The following is a 22,142-nucleotide window of genomic DNA, read 5'->3' on the forward strand; positions in this document are numbered from 1 at the left end:
ACAAATGTTAGAATGACTTTAGAGCTAGTGATGTCAGTGACCAGAGATTTACGCCAAGTAGACGAGGTGCCTTCAGCCTGTGACAGCTGCCTCCTTCGCCTTGCAGCCCCTCCTCATGTCCTGTCTTCTACTGCATTCCTCAGCAATCAGCTGTGACTCAATGGGGTGCTCCCAGGATCCGTTTTGATCCGGGCCGGAGCTGCTGTGAGCATCTTGTTCCTGTGGGACCCAGGGCAAGACCTCCTTCCTGTGTAAAATGGAAAGGTTGTCCTTACCTCAGAGGGTTGATAAGAGGATGGAATGATCTGAGGTACTTGATAATGGAATTCTGATCTAAGCACAACGCATCCGCTAGGCATGTGTTCCACACAGTAGGCCGCCAAGTGAAATGTTTTTCAAATGCAGGTTTTTTTCTCTCTGCTCCAGGGCAGTCAGGAGAAGGAGGCTGAGGCTGTATCCACAGTTTAGGGGCAGAGTTTAGCCAGTTTGGTAGAGACGGTGGCCAGCTTATCTGAACAGACCTACCCCAGGCCCCAAGGAGAGACCTCCACGTTGTTGGATCCACAATGCCGGGAACCGTGTGTCAGGCGTGCCAGGCTTCTGTGGTCCTTCACAGCGTTCCCTTCTCCAGGGGATCATTGTTTGTTAGCGTCCTGGGTCGAGGCCATCACAGACTACCCCATAGCTGAGTGGTCAGGGTAGAAGCTGGAGGGAGCACTGGATATTTGGTGGAGTCTCAGGAGTTAAGAATGGCTGTGTTAAAAACAAGCAAACAGAAACAGGCGCTGGGCTGGTCATAGGCGGGCTCAGGCTGGGCCTGCACCAGCGTACTGTTACAAAACTAAGACGCAGGCCTAGACAGCCTGTGTCTACCCCGGGGCCGGAGTAGGAAGCCAGGATACCACACCCTGAAGTTCCGTCTTGGCGCCCGCCTACTGAGTGATCCAAGAGAAGTCACATTCTCTTCCCCAGGCCTCACTTTACCCAGCTGTTAAATGAGATAAGGGGCTGGCCTGGGTATTCTCTGGTGTCTCCTCCTGCCTGGTGATGCAGCTGAATGTCTGGGCTGCAGGACAGCTGGCCTGTGAGGGCCAGCCGTGTAGACCTGGGTGACTGTCTGCACGCTGAGCCCCGGTGGAGTCAGTTACTGGCCAGATCCACACCCAGCTGACCCTCGCATTAATTCCCATAGCCAGGCCCCAGATCACAAGTAAATTGGTCAGCTTGAAAACCCAATCAGTGGGAGCCACTGTGAATGTAGGATTCTAGGTTCCAGCAAAAACCACATCAACCACACCCACAACAGGTAATGCTTACTCAGCATCTTACTTACATGCCAAGCATGGGAAAAGTACTACATCTGCATTATTTTCAGTGATTCTCACAGCAACTCTCTTTTTTTCGCCTAATTGTCCTGGTTTGAACTTACAGCACATTGTCGAATAGATGAGTAAGAGAGGACATCCTTGTCTTGTTTCTTATCTTAGGGGAAAAACATTCAGTCTTTCACATTCAGTCTTTAAGTATGATCTTAGCAGTGGGATTTTTGCAGATGCTTTTTATCAGATGAGGAAGTTCCCTTCTGTTCCTAGTTTACTCAATGTTTTTATCATGAATAGGTGTTGATGTGTTTCGTCAAGTGCTTTTCTGTGTCTCTTGAGATGGTCGTGTGGTTTTTGTCATTGGTCATTCTATTGATGTGGTATATTACACACAATTGCTTTTCCAGGTGTAAATCAAACTTGAATCCCTGGGATAAATCCCACTTGGTTGTGGTATGTCATCCTTTTCACATACCTCTTGCTTTAGTTTACTAATATATTTGTTGAGCATTCTTGTTCATAAGAGTCATTGATCTATGGGGTTTTTCCCTCAGCTTTCAGTTCAGTTCAGTCGCTCAGCCGTGTCCGACTCTTTGCGACCCCATGAATCGCAGCATGCCAGGCCTCCCTGTCCATCACCAACTCCCAGAGTCTACCCAAACCCATGCCCTCAGCTTTATTGAAGTATAATTGGCAAATAATCTGTAGTTTCCCTTCTCATCCTTCTCCTGATGTCTTTGTCTGAATTTGGTGTCAGAGTAACACAGCCTCACAGAGTAAAGAAGGATGAATTCCCTCCTCTTCAATTTTCAGAAGTTTGTGAAGGGTTTGTGTTAATTCTTCTTTAAATATCTGGTGAAATTGACTAATGAGACTGTCTGGGCCTGGACTCTTATTTGTAGGAAGCTTTGTAACTACTGGGTCAATTTTGTTACTTGTTGCAGGTCTATTTGGATTTTTTTTTTATTCTTCAGTCAGTTTTGATAGTTTGTGTCTTCCTAGGAATGTGTCTACTTCATCTAATTCATCTAATTTGTTGGCGTGGTTGTTCATAGTATTCTCTTATAATCCTTTTTTTTTTTTTTTTTTTTCAGTCCAAAGTTGTTAGGAGTATTTCTGTTTTCATTCCAAAGTTTGGTAATTTTGTCTCTCTCTATCTCTCTTTTTTCCCACCTTGATCAGTCTAGCCAAAAGTATGGCATTTTGTTGATCTTGTCGAAGAGCCAACTTTGGGTTCATCGATTTTCTCTGTTATTTTTCTGTTCTCTATTTCATTAATTTCTGCTCTAATCTTTATTATTTTCTTCCTTCTGTTTTGCTTTAGTTTTATGTTTAGTTTGTTTTTCTTTTTCTTAAACATCTTTTTAAGGTGGAAGGTTAGGTTATTGATTTGGGTCTAAAGATCATGTACTTTCAACATTTTAATAAATACTGTTAAATTGCCCTCTAGTTTACACTCATCAGCAGTGTATAGAAAGAAAATGCCTGTTTCCCACACTGGATTTTATCACTATTTCTACATTTATCAACCTGATGGTCAAATGTGGTATCTTGTTTTAGTTCGTTTCTCTGATTACTCATGATGTTGAGCAAATGTTTATGAATTAGTTGGCCATTTGTATTTCTTTTGTAAATTACTTGTTCATATTTTTATCCATTTTTCTAATAGTTTTAAAATATATTTATAGGAGTTTTTAAGACTGTGGATATTACTCCTTTATAATATATCATTTGCAAATATGATCTCTCCATTTGTCTTGTGTCTTTTAACTTTATCTCTGGTATCTTTGATCATATAAAAGTTTTATATATTTAAGTCTGTCTTTTCCTTATGACGGTCTTCATGTTTCCAAGATTGTAAAAATTTCTTTTGGTATTCTTTTCTAAGCTGATTCTTCAGCATTTTAGTACTTGTCCCTGACAGTAAAAAACAAACAGAATCACTGTTCAGCTCTTATATGTTGTAAGAAGCCTTATATCAATACCCACAGAACCCTTTGAGCTCTAAATCTATCATCGATGCTGATGAATTAGAGTAGAAATGTGAAATTTCAGCCACTTGTGATTACAGAGTTGTAATAATCTGTATGCTTTGAAGTTCTAGGGAGTCAGGGGAGAAGACGACGTAATATTTATTGAACATCTGTTAGTACCAAGTAATATTTATTGAACATGTATTAGTGCTAAGTACTGTGATAAGACTGTATATGTGTTATCTCATTTACCACGTGGAGAGAACACATTATTATCTCCACTCCTTAGAGGAAGAAATTGGAACAGGCTGCATTCAAAGAGGTCCTGATGCCAAAGAGGTATTGTCAGGAGTGCATGGCTGGCTGGCTGCCCAGGTGGCCTGCAGGGCAGCAAGCTTTCCACAGTCCAAGGCCTGGTTCTACTTGGAGAGGGGAGGGTGTACTGGTAACTAGCACTGCAGATCCAGAAATGCAGTCAGGGCCCCAAAACTGATCAGAGGGTCAGCTGACTCAGAAATAAAACCCCCACGAGATGTATTTACATGCTGGAATGCTCAACTGTGCTATGCTACTGGAAGGTTGAAACTGTTGTCAACTGGCTTAGCATTCTCCGGCTGCCGGCAGCGCCGTAAGGGAAGCCGTCATATAATCAGGCAGCTGTGAAGTCAGAAGTCAGAGCGGAGAAGTGAGCTGTACTCCGGTGCTGGCTGGAGTCCGGCGGTCAGGCTGGTGACCCCGTCCCCGCAGCACTGCGGAAGCCCTTCAGGGACCTTGGTCTGCTCCAGAGGTCAGGACTCCACTGTCCCCATGCAGCCCTGGAAGGACACATCCTGTGCCGTCCTCCACCACTCCCCTATGTATTCCCTTGTGTACTTTTTTCTTTCTTTTCTTCCCTTCCGTCCAGCCATCCAACTTTTTATTTCATAGCCTGTTATCATCAAGGACTCTCTTGGCTTATTTATTTGTTCTCTTTGATCCTCATTCCCACTTCCATTCTCCAACCCCACCATGGGCATTAAAGTGTTTAGTGCATATCTGGTTTTTGCTCTTGCCGGATGGGAGCTGCTGCTTCATACATATGCAATTTTTAATTTAAATTTAATTTTTAAAATTATTATACATAAAATTGGCCTTTTTTGGTTTATAGGTCTATGAATTTTTATATGTATATGCACACATATATATAAAACTACCACAATCCAGATGTAACATATTTTTTCACCCCCCCAAAATCCCCCTGTAGTCATATTTTCCTCTCACCCTTCACCGCTGTTAATGACTGATCATTACTGTTATTTTTTTGAGAATGCCATGTAAGTGGATCACATAGTATATGTAAATACTTATTTTAACTTACAAACCATTTTATTTTATTTTTTTTGCCATGCCATGTGGCATATGGGATCTTAGTTCCCCAGCCAGGGATCAAATCTGTGTGCCCTCCTGCTTTGGAAGCTTGTAGTCTTAACCACTGGACCACCAGGGAAGTCCCAATGGTATTTTTTTATAGCTCATTTTGAGTCTAAATTTTTTTTTTTACCCAGTTCTGCTTTTTCTTTCTTCTTCTTTTTTTCTTCAAATTTTAAAACGTTTGACATAACTTCAAATGCATAGAAAAGTTGTTAAAATTTTGCAAAGAATTTCTGGGTAGCCTTTGGATTCCCCTGAATTCCCCAAACGTTTTGTTTGCTATATTTGCTTTTTTCTTCTTTCTCTCCGTGTATGTGCATGTGTGATATTCCAAATCATGCCCTGTTATCCCTAAATATTCAGTGTGTATTTCCTAAAAACAAGAATTTTTTTTTATATAACGAGTTAGTACAATGACCAAATCAAGAAATCAACATTGAAAATTTTCTATTATCCCATCTACAGACCTTATGAAGATTTTATCACTTGTCCCAAGATTGTCCTTGTACTAAAAGGAAATTGAAGAGCATGCATTTTATTCCATCATCATGTCTCTTTAGTCTCTTAATCTGGAAAAATGCCTGACATTTCTTTGTGTTACATGACACTGACATTGTTGAAGAGCACAGAACAGTTGTTTTATAAATGCCCCTCAATTTGAGTCTGATGTTTCCTTGTGGTGAGGTTCAGGTTATACATTTCCATCAAGAATACTGGGTGAATGTTGCCGAGTTCCTCTCAGTACATATTATCTAGAAACACATGCTGTTAATTTGTTACTTATTGGCCAAGTGAACTTTGATCTTTTTCATTATGGTGGCCTCTTCTGTTTCTCCATTTTCAAGTTTGTTATTTTACCTCTTTTAATTAAGGTGTGTCTTATGGGCATTTACTTTGAGATTATGTGAATATCTTGTTATTCCTCAAACTTTCACCCATTGGCTTTTAGCACCTATCAATGATTCTTACCGGCATCGATTATTTTTATGGTGGTTGGCGATCTAATTCTATCATTGCTTCTACGTTTATTAGTGGGCATTTTCCTGTGAGGAAGAGCTTTCCCTTCTTCCCGTTCATATATTAGTACAGAGTTACAGATCCTTTGTTCAGTAGTTCATAATTCTTCATTAACATTATTTCTTTTAATGCTCAGGCTCTCTCGGGTCGCAGAGTTGGACGTGGCTGAGCGACTAAGCATGTACATCCCAGATTTGGCCGACGAGATCCCCTTCAGGCTAGCTCCTGGGTCATTTTGGCACATCCTTCTGTTCTTTGAGCATTTCCTTTACTTTTAGGCAAATCAAGATATTCCAGCCTCCTCTTGTTTGTTCTGACTCGGCCCCAGAATCAGCCACTTCTCCAACGAGCTTAGTAGAGAGTGGTATTTAGAAACCAGAAGCTGGGCTCCAGACGCTCACCCTTAATTTTAAGGTCCATCCACGTTGCCATGTGTAATCTAGTGTCTGTGGTGTTCATCCCAGTTTTCTCTCTCCATTAATGACAGACTCCCACATTACCTTCACACATCCTGACGTAAGGAACAGCCTTCTCCATATCCTCTGTGGACGTGTGTGTGGATTTATGCTGCTCCCCGAGTGCCAGATACGGCTCCAGACCGGCTGCCCCCGTTTACATCTCCACCAGCGGAGAGCAGAACATTTCTGTACCTCTCTACAAATACTTAACATTAACGAACTTCCTCATTTTTGCCAAACGATTAGATATGCTGGGTGAGCTCTTGTTTTAACTTGCTTTTCTCTGATGACAAATGAGCTGGAGCATCTTTTCATATGCTTGATGGCCTTTGGGAGTCTTCTTTGGTAAAGTGCTTATTCATAATTCTTCTTTGGCTATTTTTTTCACAGGGGCTCTTGTGGTTTTCTTGATGACATGTAAGATTTCCTTATACATCCTGGATACTAATCTCTTGCTGGTCTCAGACATTGCAGGTCTCTTCTCTCAGCCTGTCCTCTATCTGTTCACTCTGCCCATGCTATCTTTTGTTTGAATGGAATACTTTTTTCCCCTTTGTTTTGTGTTTTCTCTCACCGGTACCCTTTTTCTATAACTACGTGAATACCCTTAGTCTCTCCACATTTTAAATTGTGCTGGTGTGACTAAGCTCTGGTGATTCTCCACAGCAGTCTGTCTGATGACTTCTTAGCCTCTATTGAATTCTGTTAAGAATGACTTTGGGAAAAAAAAAAATGACTTTGCCTCTTAGAATGAAAGGTCTGCATGCAGGTTATCATTCATCTACTTATTCAGCAAATCCGTGTTGTAAACCCACTATGTGTTAGGCACTGTGCTGTATCACAGACAAGGTTCAGAGATGGTGAAACATGCCTGTGGCTTTTCAGAGGTAGAATAGGGATTTTTTTGCTTTTTTATTAAATTTTATTATTACAGTATGATTGCTTTACAATGTTGTGTTGGCTTCTGCTGTACAGTGAAGTGAATTGACTGTAAGTATGCATGTATGCCCTCCCTCTTGGGTGTCCCTCCCAGTCACCCCGCACCCCTCGCCTGGTCATCGCAGAGCCCCGGGCTGAACCCCCTGTTGCAGAGCAGCTTCCCATAGCTATCTCTTTTACACTTGGTACTGCATATTTGTCAATGCCATTCTTCCAATCTGTGCCATCCTTCCTGTCCCCCTCGTGTCCACCTGTCCGTTCTCTAGTTCTGGAGTAGGGATTTGAACCTGGTCTTTCCCACTGCATTGCTTCCCTCGGAAATTGCATTTAGTTCCTATAGAACAGTGTGTCAAATTTCCACACCTTTTGTAACAAAGAAGAAGGTGCAGAGCAAAGTGCTCTCCCCTGGCATCCAGGGAGGGAAAAGTCATCAGGAGAGGAGTGGAGGGAAGTGTGGCTCCCGCCTTCCTGGGCCTGGCAGGCCCTGGGCTACCCGCTGGTGACTGGCTCCAGGCTGATAGTGTCAGACCCAGAAGAGACTGGGAGGCCGCCTCTGCCTGCAGGGGAAGGTCTTAAAATAACACCCAGGTCTGTATCATCTAATCCTTTCTGAGAAGCTCAAATCATCCCTTCCAGAAGTGCTCTAGTTCTAAGAGGAGAGAGAGACAGCCAGATCATCCTGGGGCTAACAGAATTTCCAGGCCTCCCGAGCCTTTCCTGGTAGTGATAACGGTGAGCAGGCGCAGTTTCCACAAATTCCAACGGAGGGAGGCCAGCCTGGCAGGAGAAGGGCTGGGTGAGGAGGAAGCGTGCATTTGGGCTGGAACCAAACAAAGCAGAAGTTCCTCCTGGGACAGTTTTTCCCCAGAGGACAAATGCTGGGAAGCCTGTTTACTGGGCTGTAAAAGCCTTGATCGCTGGGCACTGCTTCCTGATCTCAGGCCTTGCATCTCTGTGCCCGTAGAAACCTCCTTGGGTTACCCCAGGACAGATATGTACTGTTAGGCCCCCAGTCCTGGGGTCTCCCAGGGCTTCCTAGTTCTCTATCCTTGTTTCTACTGCCCACTCTGAATTTTGAACCATGACCATGTATGTGTGGAAATACATTTGAGAAGGGTTTAGATCAGCGAGGTCACATCGGGTTCACTTTTAGGCTCCTTGAATCAGAATCCCCAGGAATTCTGAACCCTGGAGTTCTGAAATGGAATATACCGCTGGGCGCAGTGGAGGGAAAGCAAAGGGCCACGTGAGCTGTGATCTGCTGCCCACTGTGTAGATGCAGCCATGATCATCAGAACCTTAAAGGATTAATAAGGAGATGATAAGGATGACTTTTTTGCAAATCTTAAGTGTCCTTGCAGAAATCCATCAGGCTCTCTGGCCTTTGTGTAACACTGGGGTTAAAATATAATTCTCAAGGTCCCTCCAGCCCTAGTCTGCTAGGATTATCCAAGAGGCCTGTTTCAAGGTGGCTCCTGACCCTTCAAGGTGATGGAATCTGACCTTGACTTCACTCCCTTAGGTTTAGGCCTTGGTGCCCTTGGTAATAGGATCCTGGACTAGGTGAACATCCAAGGCTTTTCTGATGATTTTACGACCCATGTTAGACTTTGAGCTTTGGAGTTATTCTCTCAAGGAACAAGTGGTATTTGGGGAAGCATCTGTTTGATGTGGCAGTGTGAGGTTTAGATGAGGAAATAGCAATATATTGTTTAGAAGATGAGGCTGTACACTACCACTGTGTCTAAAATTATAGGGCGAGAATCTGGAGGAAACTCATTTTAAAATGTAGGGTGGGGGTTGTGCCCATAGGTCTTGAATTAGGTGCTATACCTGGAAACCAACGGCATCTTTAGAGCTCAGAAGGGAGAGTTTTCTTGCCCTTGGTCACCTTGGGTGTAGGTGTGTAATTAGGACGACAGTCTAGATTCTAAAGCATCGTATAGGCAAGATGGCTCTCAATTCTGCTAACTCAGGTTCTTAGTTCATAGTTGAATGTGTTGTGGGGATCACCAACATTTGTATAGCCTGTTCTTTCAGAAACTGTTCCAAGTTCAAAAGGAATGGTATATAGCCCCTGCCCTCAAGGAGACAAGGGTCTACTAGAGGAAGCAGTTAGATAGACTGGCACCCTCCTCCCAGGGGGCTTGGATGTGGGCTCGTAAAGGTTGAAACATTGGTAGGTGAAGAGTGTTCGTAGGCATCTGGAGCATGGACCAGTTGGCCTGAAGGATCCTGGAAAAGCTTTGAAATTGAAAGTTTGAACTTTGAAGGATTGTTCCCATGCCTACTTCACAAAGGTTTTTGAGATGGCATAAGAACACACACCGTTGGGAGAAGGCGAGGGTGGGATATTTAGAAAGAACAGCATCGAAACATGTATATTATCAAGGGTGAAACAGATCACCAGCCCAGGTTGGATGCATGAGACAAGTGCTCGGGGCTGGTGCACTGGGAAGACCCAGAGGGATCGGGTGGAGAGGGAGGTGGGAGGGGGGATCGGGATGGGGAACACATGTAAATCCACGGCTGGTTCATGTCAATGAATGGCAAAAACCACTACAATAATGTAAAGTAATTAATTAGCCTCCAACTAATAAAAATAAATGGAAAAAAAAAAAAAACCAACACACACACCGTAAAAAAGGATCAACATAAATAAAACACGAGAAAGAGAAAATGTGGCTTAAAGAGTTAAGAGTCAGGCAGAGTTAAAATGTAGATATTCAGATGCGGCAACCCAGCACAGCCATTTCATCTGTCGCTTTGCAAAAGCCACAAGTGAAACGTCGTCTGAGAGCAGCAATTCTCAGTAGTTCCTGAGTATAAGTTGTTTTTCTTGGTGCTTCACTCTTCAAGAGCTTCATGGGGGTGGGAGGGAGGTGGTAGTTAGCAGGTGAGCCTGCAAACCAGTGTTCCTCAAAATATACTCTAGGGACCTATGTTAATGCTACCTAGAGTACTTGTAAAAGGCAGAGTCCTGGGCCCCAACCCCAGACCTACCAGATCAGAAGCTCTGGGCAGGAAGATCCAGGAATCTGCAATTTTACATGCTTCCCCAGACGACTGTCTATGTACTCCACAACTTGAGAACCTCTGCCGTAGATGGAAACCTCAACGATATCTTGAAAGCACATGCAATAAAGCAAAAGCTTGGCCTTTGTGTGAAGGCTGGGTGGGAATTTAGTGGGAGAGAGACAGGTCACAAGAATAGGCAGTTCCACTGAGGTTCATTCCCGGCCAGGTCACTTTCAGTTCATATTTTGGAAGAGGTACTCAATGTGGTAATTCAGGCACGTGGCAGGGACGCTCCTCAGCACAGAGATGGATGGGCAAGCATCTGGCCCCACTGTGTTATCCGGCTTGCCCAGCTTCCCCTCACCCTCCTGGGCTCTCTTCTGTAGACCTGCTCTGGCAGGCTTTTATTTTTTTGAGCACATACTTTGTTTTTCTCCTTGCCCCCAAATGCAGGGTTCTGAGACCACAACTGTGCTCGGCTTCCTGTTGAAAAAGTGTTTCTCCCCTCAGGGTCTAACAGAGACTTGGATGATGAGTTGGCAGAAAACAAGTGGGTGTTGAAATTGTGTCCTGCATGCAGTGTGCCTGAGACCCAGCAGGCCAGCCTTTAGAGTAGATGATTCCTGTTTTCTGGTCACGGAGTTGTATGTTTTGAAGTCTTTGTTTTGGAAGACACTTCTTTATTGGGAAAGGGATGAAGAAGGTGGTGGCAGGGGAGTCACACTTCTTGTCCTCGGGTTATATTTTTAAATATTTATTGTTTGATTTTAAAGATATACCCAAACGTATAAAGAAAAGGAGCATGAACATCTGATTTAAGAAATGCTTTCCAGTACTTTGGGAGCCTTTGTGATTTGGATTTTAAAACCCAGTGAGACACGGTTACCGTGAACCCTGAGCAGTCCCGTCTGGCGGCTTTCTGTCTGGTGCTCCTCCATCACGTTCTCATGTTTTCTTGTACATTCAACCTTCATCACGTTTTCTCAAGGTTTGTGGAAATCCTCTTCGTTTCTTGCATTGGAGGCAGGGAGAACTGCGCACCACCCATTCGGCTCAGGTTTGCTGGCGCACTCCGTGTCCACGGCAGCCAGGTGGACACTCATGACTCTCCTCCCGGGGTGGAGCTGAGGGGGCCAGTGGAGCCCGCTGCTTCTCTGCAGAGCTTTCCTTGGCTCTGTTCCCTGGCCCCAGAGTTGACACCCCTTCCTTTGTGCCCTTTCCGCTATCCTCGCCGCTGTCACGCTCGGCGTTGTGTTTGCATTGATAGTCTCCTTCCTGGCCAAGGGCAAAGACTGCTTCTTAACCCAACCCCCACTGCGTGCGTGCCTGGCACCGACTGGCAAGTGGTGTGTGCTAACTAGCTGCACGCTTAAATGGACATGGTGCTCCAGGTCCTTGATGAAGGAAGAGGAAGAGGAAGGACCAACCTTGAGTGGTCTGAGAAGGCTTCCGAGGGGAGGTGATGTTTGAGCTGCGGCCAGGCAGCTGTTGACTTGGTGATAACGAAGTTGTTGGAGAGACGGTTTAGTGTAAGCCCCTCGCAGTAGACGGTGCTTCTCATTTCTAGTCTGCGGTCACAGGGGCCACCGTGGGTTGATAAGACCACTGCAGACAGCTGTCATTCCTGTGCCTGGGGATTTCATTGTGGCTAGTTCGGCTTCCAACCTACATCAGGTCTTTGGAAGGTTGGTCCAGAGGAAAATGGCTCACCCACAAAGAGTCCAAGGAGCAGCACCGCAGGGGAGCTGAGGGGGTGGGCTGCGGGAGGGATGGTTTGAAGAGGGGCTGTGCCCTGTTGTTAGGTCTGAGGCTTGGCCAAGGAAGAGATTCCAGCATCTCAGCTGGTTGAGTCACAAAGTTCTGGGCATTGGCTAGTTCCCGAAAATCGGAATTTCATCACTCAAGAAAAATTTTTTTAAAACTGGGGAATCCTGACCCCTGGTTGCCAAGTAAGGTTTTTTTTTTTTTTTAATTTAAATTAAAAAACAATCAATTCAACATTAAAATCCACTGTGATCGTTTCATAAAAGAAAGGGGATCTTAACATTTAATGAGTAAGAAACACTTCCTCTTGGAAGAACGGGCATTCTGATATATTGATTTCTTTGAGCTTAATGAAGGACCACCTACATTATCTTTTGTTGTTGTTCAGTCGCTCAGTTGTATTGCGACATGGACTGTAGCCCCTACCAGGCTCCTCTGTCCATGGGATTTTCCAGGCAAGAGTACTGGAGTAGGCTGCTGTTTCCTTCTCCAGGGGATCTTCCCCACCCAAGAACCTGCGTCTCCTGTGGCTCCTGCTTTGCAGGCAGAGTCTTTACCACTGAGCCCCCTGGGAAGCCCCACGTAGCCCTTACGTTAACCGTTTTGTCTCAGGCTGGTGAACCGTTATCATCACCCCGCTTCAGGCCGAGGACCATCTTGACCAATCGGCTGGTCAGTTGGGAAGCCGTAACTGGATGTTCCAGCCTCTTTGGCTGAGACCTGAGGGGTGAACCAGTGGCTTGGCTGGCAGGGGTGGCAGGGCGTCCATGCTGGGCTGGCTCTTGATCTGCAGGGCCTCTGACGGAGGGGCGCATATGTGTTTGGGTTTGCTGTGCCGGGCTAGGAAGCAGTGGAATTTGTCTGAGTTGAGCTTGCACATTGAAGTTATTGAGCGACTTACACGCAAGGCCGTGACCTGGACTCCCAGCTGAGAGGCCCACGTGGCGGAGCTTTAGCAGGAGGAGCTGAGGACAGGCTCACATCTGCTCATCTGCTTACGTAACCCTGCCTCCCGGCTCTCAGAGCCAAGAAAACACACAAGCCGACCCAGCGGGGCCAAGGGTTTGTGGTAGCACCGCCATGCGCCACCCAGCAAGGGGGCCTTGGCTCAGCCTTCTGCCTCCTCCCCGCGCCTCTGCCCGAGGCCCCCACGCTGTCTCTGAGGCTGGCTGGCCAGTCCACGAGGCTCCAGGCAGAGCTGGTCACTGCCCTCCTGGAGTCCGAGCGCTTAGACTTTGTCATCAGGTCAGAGCCACGTGTGCTGCCCAGGACGGCCCCTGCCGCATGGCGGAAGGTATGCAGGGCACGTGGGGAGGCTTCCTCCCTGGCGCCAGACCCAGGAAGGCATCCGGCTCCAGGTCGGGAGCCTCCATGGCTGCCGAGCCCTGACCCATCTCAGGGTTGTGAGCTGGAGGGTTCTCAGAGCACTGGCAGCTTCAAGGGGGGAAGGTGGGGGAAAGAATTGTCAGGTTGGGCAGAAAGGGCCGGGGTTCACTCTTCCCATCCGTGTAGGAGACACGGCAGGCCTATGAGAGGGGCAGAGGGAGGAGCAGCGAGTGGGAAGAGGCTGTTTGGTGATCAAGCTCTGCGCGCAGCCGCTGGGACAGCCGGTCCCTTAGACAGCCTTGAGCCAGCGTAGTTTTCACATGGGTCCTGCCCTTTTCAGCAGGGAGGGCCTCGAGGTCAGGAACCGTTGTGTCCATCCCATCATCACCTCCCACCTCCCCGATCCGCTTCACAGTGGATGTCCAGAAAGTATTGGTTGAAACGAATGGAAAGTAGCCTTGACACACCACAGGAAATGTTTACATTAAACAAACACTTCAGAAAAGACTCTGGCTTGATGCTTGAGTAGGTTCCCGTGGATGGGTGGTCACATGCTATTAATACCTCGTGTGTGTGTGCACGCATGTGTGCACACTCTGGGATTAAAGGAAGGGGAGCGAGGCTGTCAGCTCCCATAACTGGGTGGATAGTGTTATCAGTTGCTGAAGGAACTCTGGAGCAGAAGCTGGTTGGCCCGTGGTGGTGGTGGTTGGTGGAAGTGATGAGGTTAATGAACACTTGTTCATTTGCGTTCCAACCCCTGGAATTTGCAACTGGAAACCAGTATCCTGAGAATGGATGGTCGTCACCCAAAGATCATCCAGCAAGTCACTGGCAGAGCTGAGCTAGGGCCGAGGCAGCCTTTTCCTGACCAGACCAGGAAACTCTGCCTCACCGCTGTCTTCCTAGAGCAGCCGAAGGGACGAGATTAAGATGCTTTAAGCCTGCAGGTGTCTGCTCCAGGGAGGCCACACAGCCCAAGTGTAAAACACCTCTTCCCTGGGTTGGTTTCAGAAGTTGTGAGAAAGTTGGTAGAGTGACAGTCCAGATGCCCTTTGGGTTCCCGAAAATGAAGATATGTTTAGCATATCTTCATATGAAACATGAAGGTTCACAGCCTTCATATTTAGCAGGCTGTGGATGGAGTGCAGATGTCATGGGGCCTTCTGAAGTGAGAAGAACCTGAGCACCGATCTTTTCTTCGTGTTTTTCACAAGTGCCCTGTGCAGCAGGACCTCCCAGAAGGCTGTGCCCACGGCTGGGGAGTCGAGCAAACCCAGGCCTGTGGGACCTCGTGGGAAAGGGCTACTACCTCCCCGAAGGCCCCAAGCTTGTGAAGATGCACAGGCTGGCCCCGTCTGCTCCCCACCACCCATCTTGTCCAGAAAGAACTGCTTGGGCTGCTTGTTATTTACATGGGTCATTCCTGAGATCTGACAAGTCAGACTCCTTAGGGCAGAGACCTGGGATTCCATATTTTTACTGATTGCCTCACTTGATTTTGATGATCAGTGTGGAGAAAATGGTCATGCCGACCCCTTACTTAGCTCTAAGGCTTAGGACCCACTCACTGGAGGGCCCCATGGGAGTTTGGAGCTGGGGCAACAGGCAGTCATGGGAGGGGCTGGTGTCTGCGAGGCCTCTGTTCTTCCAGAGACCGTGTGCACGGCCAGGGAGAGACCAGGGCTTTTCGGTTTGGTTTTGTTGCACAGAGGCTTTGCTGCTGCCTGAGAGCTTTCTCCAGTTGTGGTGAGCAGGGGCTTCTCATTGCAATGGTTTCTCTTGTTCCAGAGCACAGGCTCAGCAGTTGTGCTGCGTGGGTTTAGCTGTTCCGCGGCATGTGGAATCTTCCTGGACCAGGGATCAAACCCATGTCTCCTGCATTGGCAGGTGGATCCACATCGACTGTGCCACAAGGGAAGTCTGAGACCAGGGCTTTAGATCCCTAAAGATCCCCTTCTGCCCTGTGGGAAGGAGTAGAGATAAAGGGCAAGGCCAGATTGGGGCTTCAGTTTGAAGATTCTGGCCTCTCAGCGCCATTAGAGGAAAGAGGGAAGGGCATTTCTGGCAGAGGGGAAAGTGTGGGCACAGACACAGTTTATAGGGGCAGGAAGGGAGGGGTAGCTAAGAAGCTTAACCATACAGTGGTCCAAGATCATGGCCTTAGAGCCATCAGAGGGTTTTAGCAGGAAAATGATAGGATCAAAGCTGTGTCTCAGAAGAAAATGGACTACTGGGCGCAGGTCCTGTGAGGACGTACCTGGGTCGGTGTCAGAGGGAGGGAAGGGGTGAGGAGTCCCAGGGATCTAGGAGAGGTGAGAGGAAGGTTCACACCTGCTGACAGGCCAGAGGAGTTGGGCTGCGCATCTCGGGAGAGTGAGTGATCCATGAAGACGAGAGGTGCTCGGACAGTCACATGCTATTGACAAGCCGGCAGGGCGACAGAGGGCCACGCGTTGGCCCCGGGTGGTCCTCACCAGCATGTTTCAGGTGAACTCACTCTGAGCTCAAGATCAGGGTCTGGCCTCTGTTCTGTCGTGGGTCATTTCCTTCCTTTGTTCCCGTGGGTGGTTTGCTCCACAGGTGAAGTTGGTTAGGCTAGAGTAATGGTTCCCAAAGCGTGTTCACTGATAAAATGGTTCTGTGGCTAAGTAAGTTTAGAAAGTGGTGGGTTAGATAAAGTGAGTGGGGTTTCTTTCTCTTTTTTAAAACATTTGTTTATTTGGCTGCTCTAGGTCTTCCTTGTAGCACCCAGAGTCTTTGATCTTCATTGCAGCACGTGGGATCTTTAGTTGCATCCTGGGAACTCTGAGTTGTGGTATATGGGAGCTAGTTTCCAGACCAGGGATTGAAGTGGGACCCGCTACATTGGAAGCGCGGAGTCTTAGCCAGTGGACCCCCAGGGAAGTCCCTGAATGGGGTTTCTTGACTGCACAGCTCCTCAGAGCTTTTGGTGTGCATTATGACCTTCCAGAAGCAAGATTTAGTTTGCGGCGTTCCCAGACTTCTTTGCCCAGGGGAACCTGTTTTTCCATTGAGCATCTCACTGGGACTAGTGCTTCCTGGAATCCACTTTGAGAAAGTCTGGCCGACCGGGAATACTGGGGACTGGTTTGAAATGTTGGCTCTGTCCGCCATCCCCTGTCTGTCCCTGGGCCTGTCCTCTCTCCTGCCTTGCCCTTGTGTGCTGTGGCAGGGGCGGTCCTCAGACTCGGAATCTTCTCTCGACTCCACCTGTTTCTACTTAGGAGGCGGGGACATTCATGCCTGTATCTGGATCTTGACCTTGACCTTTTCCTCTCCTCCTAACCTTCCTCTACCTCAGAATCCACCATCTGGGTCTCATCAGTTTTTCTGCTAAGCCCCGAGCTCTCTTACTTTTATGTGCTATACTTAGTCGCTCAGTCGTGTCTGATTCTTGGCGACCCCATGGATGGTAGCCTGCCAGGCTCTGTCCATGAGGATTCTCTAGGCAAGAATACTGGAGTGGGTTGCCGCGCCCTCCTCCAGGGGATCTTCCCAATCCAGGGATCGAACCCAGGTCTCACTCATTGCAGGGGGATTCTTTGCCATCTGAGGCACCAGGGAACTTAATTCTCTCATTTGGAGCCATGTTCTTCCAGGACAGAATCTTTGTGGAGTCTTCCCCGACTTTTCCTCCCTTCTTCATCCCCTACTTATTCTAAGTGTTCTTTGGTGTTCTTTCTGGCTGTTCCTTCTCTGTTTCCCCAGATCCTCCAGCCCCTCTCCCTTGAGTTTGTTTCATTCATGCATCATGTCCCTTCCCCAGACATGGGTAACCACTCGCTGCTGCCTTCTGACTTCAGGCCGATTTCCTCAACACTGAGCTTCCTCAACACACACTCATGCTTCCCTTCCAACTAGGTTAGGCTCAGAGAGATGATGTAAGTTGTTTGTCCAAGGCCACACAGCTGGGAGGTGGCAGAGTTAAGTTTCAACGTCAGGATTTCTGAGAAGTGCTTTCTCAACTGTGCTCTCTGATCCTTACAACAGCTTTTCCAGAAGTCTGAGCAAGAATTACTCCATTTCCATTTCTCAGTTGAGCCACGTAAGAGTTTGAGTGGGTCCCGGGGATAGGAGAGTGCTTCAGAGGGTGCCCAGCTGTCTGGGTTTGCTGGGGGCTGAAAGGTTTTCCAAGATGGTTGGTCACACTGGTGCTGGGCATGGTACCTAGGTGCTCGGCCTGAGCCTTTTCCACGGCCACACTGCCTCCCCAGGGGTGGCTTCCTGGGGCAGTCCTGGAGCCTGATGTCTTCTCCTTTCCCCCACCTCTCTAGTCGGCCCCATGCTGATTGAGTTTAACATACCTGTGGACCTGAAGCTTGTGGAGCAGCAGAACCCGAAGGTGAAGTTGGGTGGTCGCTACGCCCCCACGGACTGCATCTCTCCTCACAAGGTGGCCATCATCATTCCATTCCGCAACCGGCAGGAACACCTCAAGTACTGGCTATATTACTTGCACCCAATCCTACAGCGTCAGCAGTTAGACTATGGCATCTATGTTATCAACCAGGTGAGGTCTGGGGGGATGGAGGGAGGGAGGGAAGGCGTGTATGTATATATGTTGTGTGTGTGTGTGCGCATGTGCGCACACACTTATGTACTCAAATATATGAGTAATGAGGGGTGAAGGAATAGAAATAATTTTTTAGACATCTGGCATTTTGAAATTTTACCATTACCACCTTCAGGTGCAAATGAGCTAAATGCTGTATAGTTCCCCCTGCCCCCACCTGAGAATTTAACTTTGGTATTTCAAGTTTAGCCTGAATACTTAAATTCCCATCTTTAGACTATAACCTCCCAGGTGGAATAACACATCTAACTTGTCTACTAAATTCCATTGAAATTCCTTTGAGGAGACAGAGTGTATACATTTCCATTTCTAAAAGGCCCAGTGTCCGTTTCATTTCAAGATCAACTATGGATCTGATTGTAGTAAGTTAGTTTGAATAGAAAGATTATTAGCAGCTGACAGCTTCCATCAAAACTGAGGGACTTTGTGAGCATTCCTTGGACCAGAAGAAAAGCTAGAAACAGCAATGTGTCCATCATGCATTTCTGAACACTGCCAGGACAAAGCAGAGAGATGCTAAAGAAACGACAAAGTTTCCTGGTTCTACCTGTCCTGAAGCCTCCATACTCGTTTATGGCAAGCGGGACCCTTCCAGGGAACAATTTGCTAATAATCTCAAGAACTAAATCTCAAGGTGGGAGAACAGGTGGCAGGCAAAACCCCTCAAGGCTGTTGGAGGGCTTTGGCCAAGTGAGGCACAGACCAAGGTCCCAGGAAAATCTGCTTGTAAGATAGCCAGACAGTTGGGCTTTATCATGGAAGAATATTTGTATTATGTAAGAGAGAATAGGTATATGCGCTGCAAAATCCAAGCCACTTCAATCCAACAAGTATTTGTTTAAAAAAAGCCCTGCCGTCAAGGAACACTTATCTGATGCCAGTGTACACGTGTTGATCATGGCAGGATTCAGGAGCCCGTTATTAAAGCAGTGGCTTTGAGCGCCTGGAAGAGGAAGCCACGGTTACCAGGCCAGCAGGGATTACTAAGCACAAGCCACTCCAGCTGCCTCTCCTTTCCCTCATTGATAATTGTTATACCGGTGGATGAGACACCATGGCAGATTGTATTCATCAAGGTGTCTGATAGCCTCCCACAAATCTGCCTGAACAGAAGTTAGACAGCTGCGGTCTGGGTGGCATATAAACTATATAGATTGAAATACATACTTGAGTAGAGTGTTAAAGAGAGTTAGTGATGATGCCAAGTGTTTGAATTTAGGTGACTCTGGTCAAGGAAGACTTGGGGGCGGGAGTGGAGAATGCTAATGTATAGAAAGGTTCTATTTTAGGTAAATGTGAGATTGCCCCATTCACTTATAAAGTCAAACATACATTGGACCGGTAAAATTTAGCCGCTGTCCTAAGTTCCTATGGCAGGATTTATATAGATAGTACCCAAGTTTCAAACAACAGATTTCAACATGTCTTACACCAGCTATTTCCTCCTGCTTGCCCCAGTCCAGGCTGGCAGAACAATAAATAGGCAAGCCAGCTTGGACCAGCGGTACCACTGTGCTGGCTCACACCGGTCACTGCCCAAGACGGGACTTCTCATGTGTGCTCTCCGAAATGGGGATCTGAGGTCACGTGCATTTGAGAGATGCTGGGGACAGCGTGAGGCAGGCTTTGTTCCTGCAGAGCCTTCAGTGTCCTGGTGTACATGACAGCCTCCAGAGGGAACTCAGCACGTTTCCTGAGCTCATCTGACTGGAGGAACCTCCTTCCAAGAACCATCTCAAGTGACAACTATTCCGTGAATTGAACGTTGGGGGAAAGCAGGCCTCCTCCCACCTCCTCACTTTCCCTAGGATGCTGAGAAACACCCCCAACTCCTGTCTTCTCCCACATGTATCTCAGCATCGGAAAGATTTTATTTTTCATTTTTCAAACATTTACATCTCTCTTTTTTTTTCCCCCCTCTAGTCTGATCAGTATAATCATCTCCCCCTCACCCTCCCCCACCACCCCTACCCTCTGCCCTAGTCCATGTCTTTTCATTTCTTCATCTTTTTCTACTCTTCCAAGGGTTAACTTTCTGCCTTGAGAAAATCATTTCCTTTATCTCCCTCTCCCCCAGCTAATCTTATTTCTTCTGCTCCAGCTCCACCCTGATTATTTCTTTGGGAAAATGTGATCTGACTTCCAGGTAACCAAGTCATAAAGAAACCTGAAGTTGCCCCTGCCTTTCCAGCAAAGAATATCTTCTATGGTATCTATAAGAAACGCATAATAAGGCGATGATAGGAAAACCCAAGCCTTGAAAGAGGTGGGAGGGGAAACATTTGGAACATGCCCTCTCTACAACTTAGGACCTTCCCGTGTTCCCTGTGTTACTGTTAGATGCTCCGGTTCAGAGCATCTGGCTTGGGTTTTGTGAACCATTTGTTGAGCAGCTAGGCCTCTCAGCGTCTTCCTGTCTCAGACACCCTGCTGTCATCTTGACACTTCACTCACTGCCCCCGCCCCAACACACACACCCACTTTAAGAAGAGAAAGTGCCTAAAATAGGAAGGGCCCCTGAGACATCTAGCCCTCAGGTTCTCAGGCAGGTTTTTAAGAACAAAACCTCCCCCTGCCACGTTGAAATGCTGCCTAGCCCTGCATCCACAGTGGGTCACATTGAGTCACAGCATGTTCTACCTGAAGTGGGGGCTGTGTCCCCACCTCTATCCCTGACTTCCCCTTCATTCTTTGCCGGGATTCACCTGTACCCCTGAGGCATAAAACAGAGAGTTCTGTTCTCTGTTTTGCCGATGAGGAAGCTGAGGCTCAGGGACGGGGGGAAGGGACTGGTAGGAAGGCACGTAAGCCACAGTAGGGCTGCAGCTCCGAGCCCAGCCCCGTGCCCTAGCGCCCTCTCAGCACATTAGAACCAGTTCCCTCCTCAAGGGCACTTAGTCCCTCCTCCTCAGAGCTGGGCGTCCAGGGCTGGCAGTGAGCTCCAGGCTCAGCCTGCCTGGGTGCCGGCTCTGCCCCTTCCCAGCTCGGTGACCTTGGACTCCAGTCCTTCACACCTCCGTTTCCTCATGCATGGGACGGGAAGGCTTCAGTCCTTCGCACACACGGGACGGGGCTGTGACGCATGCACCTGGCACACAGGGAACCCTCCGTAAACATTAGCTGCTTTGAGTTCCTTCTCCCCCCATGCCCCACCGCCCCCCTTCTTCCTGCCTGTTTTCTCTGCCCAGGACTATGGCGATAAACTCTGTACTGTTCCCCCTGCCTCCTGTTTCACCCCCGCTCAGTACCAGTATTGAGACCGTCCCTCCCATTCTTGGGTTCTCCGTGGGAGCAGAAGGTCGTGGACTTAGGGACCACGGCCCACCTGCCAGCTTCTTCAGAGTAGGGCTGTGTCTCGGGCTCCACCCACAGGGGTGAGCTCTCATGGGCTTCCTTGGCTCCTGCCCCACCCATACGCAGCTATTGACCACTTTCTTTTGGTTTAGTCCCCTCTGATCACCATAGTAACTTGCGTTTCACAATAAGAGGGGTGGAGGGTTGTGTGAACCCGAAGAAGCGGCAGCATTGCCGTCTGTTCTCCGTGCCCGGCCCTGCTCCTGCCTTCGCCCACCGGCACCTGGACATCCTGTTAGGGTTCTGGGAGGTCCAGCCTTTCAGAGCCAAGGGTGCTGCTCTGAGGCTCGGATATCCTACCTGAGGTCCAGCGCAGGTGCAGAGGAGGACACTAAAATATTTTAGCAGATGGATGAGAGGTGGGGTGCACACCTCACTTCCTTGTACTTTCATTGAGAAAGGAAACTATAAAACCACCAAGGGCAAAGGGAAGGCAGATCACCATCCGGCAGCACTAACTCTAATAAGACGTACAGGATGTTTGTGACATCAGCCACCAGGGGAATTACCAAACGGATGACACGTGCAAGTGGGTTCCTAGTAGCCGTGGCAGCACCTTGCCCCAGGAGCAGGGCCCAGGATCCGTCTCTGCTTCTGTTTGGAGGTCTTCTGGGGCCTCTGCTCTGACTCAGATTTTCTAGCTCCAGCCACGACATGACCTCTCTAAACTCCACCATGTCCTCGCCCACAGGCGAGGGTCTGAAGGGCACGGAGGCCTGAGCTTGGCACCCTGACCGAGACCTGCCGCCACTTCCCCTCAGGCCTCCTTCACACGCCACCCTGGACTCACCACCATCTCCGAGACACGCTCCCTCCTGGACCTCCGCGCATGCTGCACCAAACACGTCCACCCTGCGTGCCTCCCTTCCCTCCCCTGTTGCTTTCTTTCTGGCCACCGTGGAAGGCCCTCCCCTTACCTCTGCAAAGGCCTGGCGTGGAGCTGTGCTGCCTTCTCCTTCCAGGC

The 22,142-nt window shown here is 48.0% G+C and overlaps 1 protein-coding gene across 1 annotated transcript in view; it reads left to right on the plus strand.

Annotated features, from left to right (window-relative positions):
- B4GALT1 (beta-1,4-galactosyltransferase 1) overlaps positions 1 to 22,142 on the plus strand; it is a 53,633-nt gene that overhangs the window by 11,323 nt on the left and 20,168 nt on the right. The window contains exon 2 of the mRNA XM_043927334.1: positions 17,526 to 17,761. Within this exon, the coding sequence (XP_043783269.1) occupies positions 17,526 to 17,761 (236 nt within the window). The remainder of the gene's footprint in view (positions 1 to 17,525; positions 17,762 to 22,142) is intronic.

The sequence above is a fragment of the Cervus elaphus genome, chromosome 16 (assembly GCF_910594005.1).
Source record: "Cervus elaphus chromosome 16, mCerEla1.1, whole genome shotgun sequence".
Lineage (NCBI taxonomy): Eukaryota > Metazoa > Chordata > Mammalia > Artiodactyla > Cervidae > Cervus > Cervus elaphus.